Source organism: Heteronotia binoei, chromosome 21, assembly GCF_032191835.1.
Source record: "Heteronotia binoei isolate CCM8104 ecotype False Entrance Well chromosome 21, APGP_CSIRO_Hbin_v1, whole genome shotgun sequence".
Taxonomy (NCBI): Eukaryota; Metazoa; Chordata; class Lepidosauria; order Squamata; family Gekkonidae; genus Heteronotia; species Heteronotia binoei.
The window spans coordinates 166,572,126-166,587,712 of record NC_083243.1 but is presented as its reverse complement, the minus strand read 5'-3'; the positions used below and the strand labels follow the sequence as shown (position 1 = coordinate 166,587,712).

At 45.2% G+C, this 15,587-nt stretch overlaps 1 protein-coding gene across 1 annotated transcript in view; it reads right to left on the bottom strand.

Moving 5' to 3' along the window:
- The window catches only part of LOC132590218 (acyl-CoA (8-3)-desaturase-like), a 38,217-nt gene that overhangs the window by 12,696 nt on the left and 9,934 nt on the right, over positions 1-15,587 (bottom strand). Inside the window, exons 3-5 of the mRNA XM_060263183.1 lie at positions 12,188-12,385; positions 1,754-1,855; positions 1,527-1,655 (exon numbers count right to left, since the gene is read on the bottom strand). Coding sequence (XP_060119166.1) covers positions 1,527-1,655; positions 1,754-1,855; positions 12,188-12,385 — 429 coding nt within the window. The remainder of the gene's footprint in view (positions 1-1,526; positions 1,656-1,753; positions 1,856-12,187; positions 12,386-15,587) is intronic.

Below are 15,587 nucleotides of genomic sequence, written 5' to 3'. Positions count from 1 at the left end.
TTAGCCCCACTTTTTACAAATATATATCTGAAGTAAAAGGGACTAAAGACTTATTTTGTTTTTAAATGAAAGCTGGGAATTCAGATGGCCTAGCTGATAGCAGTACATCAACTGCTGATTCCCAATCCCCAAAAAACTGCACACACACACACACACAAGCCTTCCAGTGGAGGATGGGACAGAACAGCAAGCTTGGAGGGACTGAGGCGAAGAACATGGTATTGATATGGACAGGACTGGCAAAAATGTGCACAGTGCATACAAACATGCTTTGAATGAGATCTCTCAACAAAGATTACATCCTAAGAGGTTTAGAAAACACCTCTTATGTTCTTATGGGGTTAGATAAAAATATGGAGCAGAGGTCCATCAGTGTCTATTAGCCACAGTGTGTGTGTATATATATGTATGTGTGTGTATAAATAAATAATTTTTTGGCCACTGTGTGACACAGAGTGTTGGACTGGATGGGCCATTGGCCTGATCCAACATGGCTTCTCTTATATTCTTATGTTCACTGCAGCAAAGCTGGAGGGGGGGCTTAGAAAGTGGGCACTTAAGGGGTGATGCCATGGATGCACAAAGGAATGTTCTCTGATTTGGAGGCCAAAACAGCAAAACCACTTTGTGGAAGCAGCCTTTCAAGCAAGCATGTACAGGATCATGCTTTATTCCTGCTCATGGAGTTAAGAAATAAATAAAAATAATCTCTAATCGGACTAGACTAGATTCTGCTTTAACTGAGTGATTCTGTGCCTAGCATAATTGTCTGATAAGAGATTAACACCAAAGAACAGTCATATTAATTCATAATGCTGCATTATGAAGTCATAAAAAGCCTTTATGAGCTCTTCTTATTTTTCCACTGCAACATCTATACTTGCAGGGTTTCCCCATGCCCTATGTAAACCAAGAATTCTGCAGTTACCATTGCATACCATTTATGAAAAAGCACAAATCTGTACTGAGATGAAAAAATAAAGTGATACAGCCATCCTGAACATTTTGATGCAAAGGTGGTATAAAAATCTTTAAAATAATAAGGTACTTTAAAAAAAATTATCTGCACAAAATATAGTGAAGTATATATAGGGGACCCTTTGATTCGATCAATCAGTTAAAGGGTCTCTGTTTATAAGACAGCAAATAATTCTGAGCAAAACCCTTCTAAGAAATTTCACTATTGTTATATTGTTTTCCTTCCCTCAAAAGTTTCTTGTTTGATCAAACCTTTTAAGGAACAAATTCACCTGCAAGAGTCATTAGCTGCCCTGAGCCCGTTACGGCAGGGTGGGATATAAATCTGATAAAATAAAATAAAATAAATAACATTTTCGGAAAAATTTTGGAAAAATTTCCCCAGCTTAGGCAGAAATCCTAGTCACACACACACACTCTGCTTAACTTACTCCACAGGGATAAATGGAAGAAAGGAGAATGACGCAAGTGACTTTGAATCCCCACTGGGGAGAAAGGTAGAGTAAAAATTACATAAATACATTGGAATAACAACTCAGTATATGTACCTCTGCAGATAGTTTCTTCCCCAAGGCAAACACAATGGGGTGCATGTTGAGGTCAGGGTCTTTGCGAAAGCAGTTTGGCTTGGCATGGTGCTGGAAATGTAGGTTATTCCACCATGTAGCTGCCATTCCCTAAGAAAGGAGAACACAGAACTGAATAAAATTCAAGCCCACAGGGCTACTGAAGAGGAAATAATTGTCTTCATTGCTCTAAGGCAAAGAATACCTACTTTCACTGCACCCATTAAGATTGTGTGTACCCGATGATTCCACTTTGAGTTGCTGAAGACAGAAAGATGTCCTAGGTCATGCTGGAACCAGGACATCTGGCACTGAAAGAAAGAAAGTTACAAAAACTATTTCACTGCTCAGTTCATATGGAACAAGAGCAATGAAGACATTCTTTACATCAAACTCATTTGTTGTTAAGGTGTCGAACTCATTTGTTATGAGGGCCAGAACTGACATAAATGTTAATTTGTCAGGCCAGATCATGTCTGCCATAAAATGAAATGCCAGGTCCTAGAGATATAAACTTTATAAATGACGTAGGCAAACTCAATTAACAATATGTTTTTTTTACTCAAAATACAAATAAAAACAATTGATTCCTAGGAGTGAAAGCAATGATTGACTAGGATTTCCCCCCCCCCAAGTGATACAATAAAAGGGGGGAATCTTACATTTGCATACAAATTATTTTTGCGTATATAGCACTTTTAGGAGATGAGTAATCTACCTTGCAAGTAAACAGTTTTCTCAGCAGCACCCCCATACACCAAGCCTCAGCCGCCAAACATGACTACAAAGCTACTCTCACTCTTTGTTTCCTCTCTTCCCCTGTCCTACCTCTGAGGAACAAATTTTGAGTCCAGTGGCACCTTTAAGACATACAAAAACTTTTTCTACTTTTTCAGACCAACACAGTTGCTCAGCTGAGGAGACACACTGGACTTCTCCTTCTACCACCCCATTCTCACCACCATCAACAACACTGTGAGGTGGTCCAGGCTGAGCCCAGGTAACCCAGATGACAGGGTCCTGGCTCAGCGGGGGTGTGTGTGTGTGTGTGTGTGTCTGAATCCGGGTCTCCCAGATTGCCCCACTGCCAGTTCTCATTCCTCCTGCATTTCTCACAGAAGAAGTGAGGCTGAGGGGAAGACACCATAAAGAGTCTGTTTCCAAAACCTCCAGGGGTGCTTTTTGTCCTCTTGTGACCCCTTTTCCTTCATAGGCTGCAGGGAAGAAGGGAGGTCACTGTCCCCCACCCTCCCTGACATTCTGCCTCCCAGCTCCCTTTTTTCACTTTGTTCCTCCACCTGCTTCCAAGGCTCTGGTATCTTTCCCCTGAGAGCAGCATATCATAAGATAGCCCGGTTGCCTCCTAAGCCATGCACTGGTCCCTCCTCCTCCTCTCTCCTGCTGGCCCCATCCCTTGGTTGGCGAACAGCTGCTTGGGTCTGCCACCCCATGTAGTGGTTTCGCCAGTCCTCACTGAGCTGTGCTTGGAAGAGGTGGGAGGAAAAAAAAAACATGCCTTTTTGTCTGCCATTCCCCCCACTATTTTTACCTCAGCCTGAGTCCTTCCCCTTAGCAGTTTCCTATTTCTTGACTGCTTCAACCACAAATGCCTCGCTATGTGCACCTGCTCATCCCCCCAAGCAGCCTCCTGTCTTTCCTCCCTTGTACAAATTGCTCATGGAGTGAATAAGAGCCCTGGACAGGATGGTTCTGGCCCCCAGGCCTTAAGTTTGATACCCCGATCACACCCTGTGTCCCCTCTCCAAGGATTTCTTTCAAAATTGATTAAAGTAGATCCTAAAGACATCATTTAAGTATATATACTAGGAATGGGCAAGAACTGATCCACAAATAATGATTTGTTTCAAACCAGTTTGTTTGCTCATGCCATACCCAAACTGGAAAACAAACTACCTTTTTTTCCTTGGTGGGTTGTTTGGTTCGTTTTTGCTGTTCATTTTCCCAGACAGCCTGGTGCTAATTCAATCAATTCCTACGCAACACTTGAGGAGGAGTGGACTTCTGGGAACCCTAGAAACACCCATAGCAGTTGTCCATAGCTTGACTGGCAGCTTTGGGAGACAATCACAGAGTTCCCATTCTGCTCTATGGGAGCAGACACTGACTCAGCTGATATCACTTTGAGGCATGAAGACAGAAGTATTAGTTGTCATGAGAGCTGAAGCTGAGCTTTCCTAGGGGCACCTGCTTTGGAGAGTGGCAGTAACTCAAGACCTTCCAAATCCAATCTTCGCCAAACCTGGAGGGTGGGTAGAGGAGAGCCTGCTAAAGACTCCCAGTGAATTTTATAGCACCTGAACCAAATGAACCATGAACCAGCTTGGGTAACCATACAAATCATGAAACGAAACAAAGCACCAGTTCAGACAATCAAATAAACCATGAACCAATATGAACCACCATGTTCTCGTTCTGTGCTCATCACTGATACTCTTCACAGGTGAAGACAATGTCTGATACAGTTCCTTTCAGCTACACACAGTCCATCATTTTTTTTAAAAAAAAGATGCTGGGGCTCAGCTATAAAATACAATCTTTGTTGCAATTAATCATTGTTGAGGAGGACAAGCGTTCCAATTGCACATCCTCAAAGCAACCTCCAGGCAAAGAGAAAAGGAGCCCCACATAATAACATAATTTGGGAGACTAAAGTTCCAAGACCTACCTCCATTCTTTGAAAAAGATCCAATTGCCCTAAGCACCAGTAAATACTGTTCATATTGAAGCAGCTGGTATCTATATTATATCTAGGGCGTCCTCTCATTTGCACAGGGAAGGACAACTGTCCAGTATTCTCTGCTTCCCAGTCCTACTTATTTTGATTATATTATTCAGGAGACTCTTGAACAGTTTTCCCACAGAGATACTAGCGGTCTATGCAAAAAAATAAAACAAAAAGGCCAAACTACACTACTGAATTGTAATAATAATAATGTTTGGGATACACGCTAGCAGGGTTTAGTTAGCCTTGCCTCCCCCATCTTTAATAAGAAATATGTAAAATGGGACTTCAATGTGTCAGAATCGAACCTTAAAAATGAAACTATAACAATAATCCAGGTAGTGAGACACAAGTCTTAGGTCACTCTGACATGGAACTCTTTCTCCCCCCCCCCCCCACCACTGTAATGTTTATTTTAGCTCCTGAATGAATACAGCTGTATATACTCCAACCTTATGGGGTTTTGTTGGCTCCACTGTGGTGAAGGATCATACCAAAGCAGGTTTGTGGAAACTGTACAGGAAACGGCCTATTGGACTTACCATGAGGGGTCCTTCTCCTCAGAGGTTCGGAGGACATCTCTGTGGGTTATTCCCACTGTTCCAATACGGAAGCAGGAAACACTTTTTCCCTCTTCTTCTCGGCGCCTTCGGAATAACCCCTTCTCCAGTTTTGGGACTCCGAAAACAGTGATGTCTTCCCTCTAACAAGAAGGACTACATATAGATACTAACAAGAAAAAAACCATGGCAACTAAACTTGAAACAGTAAATTCCAATAGTACTATACTATAACCGTACAAAGGAAGAAAGTGAGGACAGAATACTGCATATACAGATGATGAAAAAAGACTGGGAGCGGCAAGATGTCCGAACCTCTGAGGAGAAGAACCCCTCACGGTAAATCCAATGGGCTGTTCTCCCTCAGAGGTTGTCGGACATCTTTGTGGGACCTCCCAGAGCAGTCCCCTAGTTGAGTAGGTCTTCATCGTCCTCAGCCTCATTCAGAACGTGTTGCAGAACCTTTTGTCCAAATGCTGCATCTGCTGAAGCCATGGAATGCCATTTGTAATGTCGAACAAAGGTAGAAGGAGACGACCAGGTCGCAGTTCTACACACCTCCTTCACTGAAGCACAGTTCAAGAACGCTGCATTGGTAGATGTGCTCCTGAGGGAATGTGCAGTAACGCCTTTGGGTACCTGCAACTCGGAAGCTTTATAGGCTCCTGCAATGCACGTCTTGAGGACTACACTGTTTGAAGTGGACATCTTATCCCCAAGATGGGGAGGAGAAATGTTGATGAACATATAGTCCGATTTCCTAACTGGTCTAGATTGTAGGATGAAAATCTTCAATGCTCTATGTACGTCCAATGTATGCAACACAAATTCTTTTGGATGTTTTGGTTGCGGGCAAAAGTTAGGAAGGTAGATTTCCTGAGATCAATGGAATCTAGACACCACCTTTGGTAAGAAGGTGGGGTCAGTACGTAAGACCACTTTTTCCTTGTGGAACACACACAGTCCGGATTTAATAGATAATGCCCCCAGCTCAGATACTCTACGTGCTGACGTGATAGGCACCAGGAAGAGTGTCTTCATGCATACCCACTTGAAGTCCAGTTCATGAAGTGGCTCGAAGGGTTTCTTGGTCAGAGCCGTCAAGACGGTATGAAGTCACCAGGATGGAAATCGGTGAATCGTACGGGATGACTTTAAAGCAGCACCTTGTAAAAATAACGTAATATGTGGGTGTTGAGACAACCTGTATCCTCCTGTCTGAGGTATAACAGTGGACAAGGCTGCTATTTGTCTGCGAAGAGTAGCTGGTTTTAATCCTGATAGGAGACCATCCTGTAGGAAGGCCAACACCTCCACTATGGAGGGCAAAAGGGCTGAGACCTTCTTCCTGCGACACCACCGTGCGAACGCTTTCCATGTTGTATTATATATGCGTAGGGTAGATGGCCTTCTGGAAGCTAGCATGGTGTCTGTAACTTCCGCTGAGTAACCTAGTTCTCAGAAGATTTCCCGTTCAATCTCCATGTGGTCAAGTGGAACCACTCTGGATCGGGATGCCAGACCGGCCCCTGGAGAAGCATGTCTGGGAGAACTGGAAACTTCAGAGGTTGATCTATGGACAACTCTGTTAACATCAAGACGTGGCCAGAACGGAGCTACGAGGATGATTTCCACTTGGAGATCTCGCACCCTCCAGATGACTCGGGGCACTAGGGGCACCTGTGGAAATGCATATTGAAGACCTGCAGGCCAAGGAGACGTCAGTGTGTCTGTCTGTTCGGTTTCTGGATGGAAGAATCTGGTGAAGAACCTTGGCAGTTTTTTGTTTGTGTTGGTCGCGAACAGATCCACGTCTGGTCTTCCCCAGTACTGGCAAATGAGGTTGAACAATTTCAGATTGAGTTCACATTCGCCTTCGCAGAAGACCTGTCTGCTTAACTAATCCGCCTGGATGCTGTCCTGGCCCTTGATGTGTTCTGCCCAAAGAGACGCCAGATTCTTTTCCGCCCACACAAGGATCCTTGATGCTTCCTTGTGGAGTTGTGTCGACCTGGAGCCCCCCTGGTTGTTCAAATATGCTTTGGCTGTTATGTTGTCTGTCCTGACCAGAACGTGTTTCTGGGCAATGTTGGACTTGAATGCAATCAGTGCTAAGTGAATCGGTCTGACTTCCAGGAGATTGATGGGAAGACGGCGCTCGGTTAGTGACCATCGCCCTTGGACTGAGTTGCCCTGTAGGATTGCTCCCCATTCCCCTAAGCTGGCATCCGTGAGCATCTCCAGGGATGAATGAGGGTGAAATATCTTGCCCTGGTGTAAATTGGACAGGTCTGTCCACCATAGAAGGCTTTTTTTGACTGGCGTTGGGACAGGAATTTTCATGACCCTCTTTTCTATGATGTGTAATTGGAAGGGCCGGAGAAACATCTGAAGGGATCTGGAGTGAAATCTGGCCCACTGGATCATGTCTATGGTCGATACCATAATACCCATCAGTTTGGCAAGAAGCATCAATTGAGATGTGTGACTTTTGATGACCTTGGAAGTCAAGTCTCTGATTGTCCTGGCCTTGGACAATGGTAGAAAAAGAGAAATGCAAGTGGAATCTATTACTGCTCCCGAATGTTCTATTCTCTGTGTTGGCTGTAGGGAACTCTTTGCAGTGTTCACTATGAAGCCATGGGAGCACAGGCATTGAATAGTCAGATCTGTGTCTTGCATAGACTTCTCCCTGTTGTTGGACCGAACGAGAAGATCGTCCAGGTAAGGGTGAACGTGGACTCCCTGCTTCCTTAAATGAACCACTGGGATTATCAGTATTTTGGAGAAGACCCTGGGGACTGCAGACAACCCGAAGGACATCACTCTGTATTGATACGTGTTGTTCTAGGTGTCAGAACTTGTAACTTTCTCTGCCTATTGTTAGCCAAACTGACTCCATATTGTAACCTAACTCTAACCCAGAATATATAGCCTAAGCAATTAACACAAGTGCCTTGCAAATATTCCAAATACTCTGTGCTCACTGAAGGGTAACAGATAGGCTCTGGTCAACATCCACAGGTGCCCTTTGAAGCCGGGCCGTTTGGCCTTCGAGATGGGAGAGCATCCTCCCCCCTGATAACAGAGCTGGGAAAGGAGACGCTTGTCTGTAACCCGTGTGAATAATCGTTTTATTATACTTTTGCTGAAGGCATAAAATGTAACCAAATGCCGGGCTCGGCATTAATGTTATCTCGTAGCCCTAGCACTGTAGTTCTCTAATAAAGATTCTATACTTTGCAACAAGTCTTGGAATCGTCTGAAGTTCATTCCAGTTCTGACACTAGGGTGATGAACCTCAGGAAACGTCTGTGTGAAGGATGGATGGGGACATGGAGGTAAGCCTCTGTCAGATCTATTGAAGTGAGGAATTCTCCTGGTAGGAGAGAGTCCATAATGAACCTCAGGGTTTCCATCCTGAAATGTCACAGTTTGATGTACCGATTCAGGAACTTGAGGTCCAAGATGGCCCTCCAATCGCCGTTCTTCTTGGGGACTGTGAAGAGTATGGAGTAGACTCCCTTTCCCCTCTCCGGTCGTGGGACAGGTTCCACTGCCCAAATATCGATTAGATGTTGTAGGGCTTTTTGAGTAATAAGTCTTTTGCTGGAACTTTTGGGTGTCAGTGATCTGACAAATCTGTCCGGTGGGAAACGGCAGAATTCTATAGAGTATCCTTGATGTATTATCTCTAGGGTCTATTTGTCTGCTTGGGAGGCCTCCCAGGCCAATTGGAAATGAAGTAGCTGCGCTCCCACAGGAAAAGACTCGTAGTCATGCTTGTTTGGATTTGGATTCTTGGTCTGATTTGGCAAAGTTGTTGCGACTGAATTTTGCTGCAAAGGGACCTCTCTTGAATGGTGTTTTTGTCATCTCCCAGCTGGACTTCTTGGCCAAGGAATGATGTGAACGAAAGGACTGGGAGTTTCTTTTGTCATTCTTCCAAAGGTGTTTTGGCATGGCCTTCTTTTTGTCATGTGTTTCCACGAGGATTCTGTCTAGGGCTTTCCTGAATAGGCAATCCCCTAGGAAGGGATATGCAGCCACTGTGGATTTGGACATAAAGTCAGCTTGCCATGCCCTGAGCCACAGGAGACGCCGGATGACTGTCGAGGAAGCTAAAGCTTTAGACGTGAACGTCAAGATGTCTAATGTTGTGTCTGCCATGAACGAGGCCGCCTTGAGGATGCGATTAGTACCTTCTAGAAGACATCGGTTGTCCTCAGGTAACATCTGGATAAGTTTTCTAACCCACACGATTGATGCCCTAGAAATCAGGGATGCTGTGGAAGAAGCCTTCAACATCATAGAAACGGAATCATGCAATTTTTTCAAGGTTGCCTCAACCTTCTTGTCAAGGGGGTCCCACAGGGATCTTTGACCATCCTCTGAAACTAGTCCTGAGGACTGTAGGGCTGCTACAGGTCCATCCACTGTTGGTGCCTGTAACAATTCATTAGTGTAGGCAGGTAATGCATATAGTTTCTTAACAAGTTGTGGGAACTGTCTGCTAGAAGCTGGCTTTTCTCATTCAGCCCTGAGTTGCTTTTCAAAATACTCAGGAAATGGGAAGACTTGTTCAGAAGTCTCCCCCCGAGGCAAGAACTCGGCGTTCCCACTGGTTCTGGATTTAATTCTTTTTGAGGCAGATGACTTAGCCTCTTCCTCAATGGGTTCGTCTTGAATCTCAAGGACCGAAAGAGTCTTCGCCAGTAAGTACTGATAATCATCTTGGCGGAAAAAACAGCACCCTGACCTCATCATGTTTCTCATCAGAGAAACATTCACCCGCCTCCCTGTCCTCTCTATCTGACCCCGATGCCATAGATTCAGAGTCTGGCAGTTGGGGTTGAATCGGTTGCTGTAAGGGGGCCTTTCGTGCTGCCTTGGTAGGCCAGGAGAAAGGGACCTGGATACGAGAGGGGAACGGGTAATTGCGGGAGAAGCCCCATCCTATTACAAAAATCAGATATTTCCTCCTGCATTGCCCGTCTAATGAAATGCATAGCCTCTGCATTGAGAGGGTTGCCCGCCGTTTGTACGTTACCCCCTTGTAGACTCGATGTCTCCTGGGAGTCCTGGGGGGTCTGCAGGGTCATCCGTATAGCTGGAGTGCCTGCCAAGCTCAATCAGAAGGTCTGGGAGCTGAGCTCCGCACTTCCAAAATAGCTGCCGCCATTCCCTGCCGCTTCGCCTTGCATCTCAGGCTCCAGATATATGTGCCGTTTCTTGGCACTTAGAGCTGAATCATCAGCGGCAGCATTGGGAAGGGCGCAAACAAGTCGCAAAGGCAAGTCGGCACCTCTGTGCAAGGTTCCCACCGCGAGAAACATGGCGCACGTCTCTCCCTCTTCTTCGGACAGAAAGCCGTCGTTTGCCCTGAACGCCATGAAGACGGTCCAGATTGCGTCCTCTGCAGGTCTTAGCCCAGGTAGGATAAGTGGACAGACAAAGAGAGGCAAGAAGGGAGGAAAATAAGTTGAAAAAAGTTGTAGAAAGGGAAGTTTGAAGTGGAAAAAAAGATAAATAGAAGCTTAGCCTAAGCCCTGGGCTACTGCTCCCTGTAGAGGCAGGAACTAAACTGGAGGAGGGGTTATTCCAAAGGCGCCAAGAGGAAGAGGGAAAAAAGTGTTTCCTGCCTCCCTATTGGAATGGTGGGAATAACCCACAGAGATGTCCGACAACCTCTGAGGGAGAAGCGTACATTTCTGTTTCTCCTCACCCACATTTGGCATCATTGTGCAAGCATCTCCATCCCTAACAGATAGGTGGTTTGTTCTTTAAAGTATTAGTTGTAGACATACTGCTATACTATTCTAATATTATCACTTTATATCTACTGCTGATTTAAAACACACACACACCAAAAGGAGTGCCAGGGGCAGGGGATATGGCAGACAAGAGGGGAGCCTCAACTGCTGCTTTAAATGTATTTTCAATGAGGAAAAAGGGGAATCCACCTGTGCATAAGCCACCTTAGTGAGCCCAATTCAAGCTGCAGTCATACTGCAGATTTGGTGTGATCTGGCCGTCCTACTAATTACACCATTTTATTTTGTAATAGGAAGTTTGATCATACATCCCACCCTGACCGAGCTTCACTGCACAGTTGCCCCATGGTCAATCATTCAGATTGTTGTGGCTTTCTTTTCTTTTTTTTGTCTTTCACCCATGTGTTTAAGTGTGTATCCGAAGCTCTGGCTCCTTTTTGACAGCTTCACAAGCCCTCTCCCAAATACTCCACCCCTCTAAGCCTCCTTCTCTTTGCCTCTCTTCCTTGGAATATGTGTCGGGGGGGGGGGGGGGTAAAGTGCAGATTTAGATGAGAGTTGTCCTACTGACTTCATTATATTTACCCTTCTGTCAATCATGGGATGCTTTCAAACAGCAACTCTGACACATAAACAGGAGGGGGGTTTTTTTTGGGGGGGAGGGGATTTGTTGCTCATAAACAGTTCCCCAGGGACTCCTGATCCAGAATGACTACTTGGACTCAGTGATTGACAACATCAGGGGTAATAATGAACTTATGCACACATCACTACCTGATCCAAAACAAAAAGGGGGGGGGGGAGAGGCGGAAACAGAAGGGAAGGTTCAGACTTCCCAAATGGTTTGACTTCGCAAGACATGAGTTTAGAGAGTCATAAATGTGGGGTGGAAGTGCTGGCATCCATAAACTTTTGCCAGAGTCTGTTAGCTCCGCTTCAAAGACGGGGTAGGATGGGGTGGCGACAACTGGGGCACAGAAGGAAGACATCGCTGTCTGATTGTGCTCTTTATATCTGCAAGGGTACCATGACGATACTGGATATATGAACATATGAAGCTGCCTTATACTGAATCAGACCCTTGATCCATCAAAGTCAGTATTGTCTACTCAGACTGGCAGTGGCTCTCCAGGGTCTCAAGCTGAAGTTTTTCACACCTCTTTCCCTGGACCCTTTTTTTGGAAATGCCGGGGATTGAACCTGGGACCTTCTGCTTACCAAGCAGATGCTCTACCACTAAGCCACCATCCCTCCCTTGTGGGATCAAAGCGCTCTTGTGACCACAGGCTGAGATTAATCTACAGAATGATGTAAAGGCCAGCAAAAATTCAGCTTTTCACTTCTTGATTTAAATGGCCCACCCAGTGTTCTGAAAACTGCCATTAAGACTTTCTCAAATAGCAACAGGCAATTATATTTGTAAAAGGTCAAATTTGTAGTAATACAAAGAGCTAGCTGTGTGCCCTGATGGACCTTTGCTTAAATTTGTGAAACCCTTTGAATTCTTGAAAGTGTATGGAAGATCAGGCTACTTTCCAGGATTGTACAGAGCTTTCAGTATTGTACCTGAGCAGTAGTAAATAATGCAACACCTATGAAGAACGGTACTAAAGATGATCCAAAGTACCAGATGGTCAACCAGGCAACAATGTCCAGTAGCACAATATGAAGGAAAACCAGAAAGAAGAAGAAATTGTCGGGCTTCAGGAGTCCCATCTTCTCAACAGTGGATCGCAGCTTCCGGAAGTCCTCTACGATCAATTGCTGTGGGAAAAAACAAAGACTTAGTCTCTCTAGTTTCATAAGCTACAGTCTCATTTGACCGGGGAGGAGGGGAGGGAGGGACAGGATGTGAGAAGACTATTTTTTTTTTAATTGCCATTCAGAAGGTTGGGGTTTTAAGAGGATAATTTCAGTTTATCATCAGGTTTACATGAGAGTTGTCCTATTGACTTCATGGGATACACAGTTCGCTCAGCCCTACAACCTGCTGCATTTTATGCAGTGCTAAGTAGTGTACTGTGGCATTGACTTTATTGTCAACTCTGCTCACCACTGCATTTGAGGAAATTCCTGGATCTCTGTATCTTCATTGACTTGTATCTCTAAGGAGAAGCCACAAGTAGTTTGAGATTATCTAGCCATAGTACAGGGCTAACAGTTAATACAGTTTATGCAGCTAATTTCTTAGCTCCTTCTCATCAAGAACTGATAAGTGAAGACCAGATTTCTTATCTCTTACTGCTATTCTTCAAGTGGTTACCTCTGTATTTGCAGTGATGAGCTTTACAGTTACACAGAACTAGAATATTTCTAGAACTAGATGCATTTCTAAGAAATTTTCATGCCTAAAACAAGCCTGGTGCTAGAGGTACCTGCGCCCTTAGGCCGGACTGTTATCCTCTCCCCCCCCCCCGTTTATTAATCACGTGTGAAGCGCACATGCCAGTGACGTCACATGACATCCCTTTCACACACACACCCCGACTTTGCCAAGGCCTCCTGAGCCTCGGGAGACCCTGGCAAAGTCTGGAAGGGCGGCGGGCTCCGCCCCTCTTCCAGTCGGGGAGGACCCCCAGTGCCATATGCAACACCCCCCCAACGTTCCTGCAGCGCAGCCAGATCGCCCTGTTTGCATGGAGGGCTCCTTGAGAGGAGCCCTCCATGCAAATTGCTGAGCCACCTCTTTCCTCCGCCCGAATCTCGAGCGGGGGGAAGAGCCAACGCGGGGCATCCTCTTCATTCTCGGGCTGCCTTTCCTACAGGGGAGGCAGCCCGAGAGTGAAGCCCAGCTGTCTCTTTCCTTCGCCTGAGTCTTGGGCGGGAGAAAGAGCCAGCGTAGGGGCTCATTCTTGCTCTCGGGCTGCCTTTCCTGCAGAGGAGGCAGCATGGGAATGAGGCTGAGCTGCCTCTTTCCTCCACCGGAATCAGGCGGGGGAAAGAGCCTGCGCGGGGACTCCTCTTCGCTCTTGGGCTGCCTTTCTGCAAGAAAGCCTGAAAGAGCTTGTCCTCACTTCCGGGCTGTCCAGAAATGAGGCTAAACTGCCTCTTTCCTCCACCTGAGTTTCAGGCGGGGGAAAGAGACAGAGCTGCGCTGGCTGGTGTGTGGGGAGGGGGCGCCCTGCAGAGCCCTTGGCAGCTGCCTACATGGCCTACTCCCACGCACTGGGCCTGGCCTAAAAGCAATGATAAGTTTAATTGTTGCAATTTCTCCTACCCAAGGTGCTGGGATCTGATGAGGATGGTGAGAGTTCTCCAATATTTAGAGAGGGCTGCTTTCCCTATGAAGGGCCTAATGACATGAACTCTTTAGGGGGGGGGGAAGCATTTATGTCTTCCTCCCTAGAAAATTCTAGAGTCTCTGTTGTTATCACTACACACAGTCTCTTGTCCTTCTCTCCCTCTTTTAGTGGGCCATTCCGGAAATTGTGTTATTTCCCTCTGTTTCAAATTAGGAATGCAATGTAGACGGCATTGAGGTTTTTAATCGCAGAACTGAAACCAGGAACATTAACAGAGATGCTGCTGAAATCCTTCATACTGGGGTCTGTACGATGGCTTTGGAGGACTCTTTGTTGTGGTCCTTGTCGGAGCCAGCATGAAATGCCCAGTCTAAGGGGCTTTAATGGATTGGTTTTTCCCTAGGCTTCTAGGTAGGGATAGGCATGAACCACCTAACGCTCCTCATGGGACTGTATTTCACACTTTCTTAGAAATGCATTCTTAGCCAATTTAAGATGGCAATTTGCACCCAGTATGAAAAAGCTTTCACACTGCCTTGTGTTATTTTAAAGCAGGGGTGGGGAATGTCAGACCCAAGGGCCATTTACGGCCCTCAAGATCACTTGGTCTGGCCCTCGGGGATCACTGGGCCGAGCCCCCCCTCTTGTGGGCATTGTGAAGAACTGCTGCTGGGGTATGTGGGTGTCTTTAAAGGTCTGCTGGGAGCAGCTGAAGGGAGGAAGGGCTGGCAGGTGTGGTGGGTGGAAGCCAGCTAACACCAGTTCAATTTGCATGTGATTACCCCAGATGGTGTGGCCTAATATGCTAATGAGTATGACCTAACATGGTAATATTAGGGGATTAGGGGATGTGGTCTAATATGCCTGGACCTAGGCATTTGCCTAGGGCAGCAGGCCAGGGTGTGTGGTGTGCGTGCTGAATTAGGCTCTCCCCACGTGACTACAAATAGAAAAACAATTATTTGCATTAATTTTGCCAGCCTGAATCGTTCTCCCTCAGCGGAGCACTTTTTTTTAAGCTGATAATTTTGCATGGCCTGCGAATGTTATAAATATCCAAATAGCCCTTAGCAGAAAAAAGGTTCCCCACCCATTTTAATTGGTCTTAATAAAATGTATTACATAGCTTTTATTTTTTGAGATTACTTGGGAATAAGTTCATTGAATATGGAGGGCTTGAACAAATACGTTTAGGATTGTGTTGCAAAACTACAAGAATTGTGCTCCAACAACATACAGCTTTATAAAAATGTTATGCAATATATTTATGTGATGGTAAGAATTCTTAGTGGTCTCCTGCCAGGTTTCTTGATGAGAACAGTGAAGGTCTGGATGAAAACCAGAAATATTTGGTAGGGACATTTTTGTCCACTCTACCATGACGCCTATTTTGCAAACTTTCCAAAGTTAAAATAAATAGAATTTGAGAGACATTAATAAAACTCTAAGTATTTTACCTTTTGGAATGAACAAAAGGTTTTTAGAACAAAATTTTACCTAAAAAGATCAAAATTATTTATTTTATGCTTTTAAAGCAGTAAGGGTTAATAAAAATCAGTCCCCGCCCCCCAAGAAAAAAAATCACACCATGTAAAAATTTCTGGACATTTTACATCTGTTTCTGACCCATACATGCAACACTGCAGCTTCAAAAGTCCTTACCATTCACTAGGCTGAATCATATAGATTATATAGAAAATTACAGTTGATGTTTGAAGAAAGAG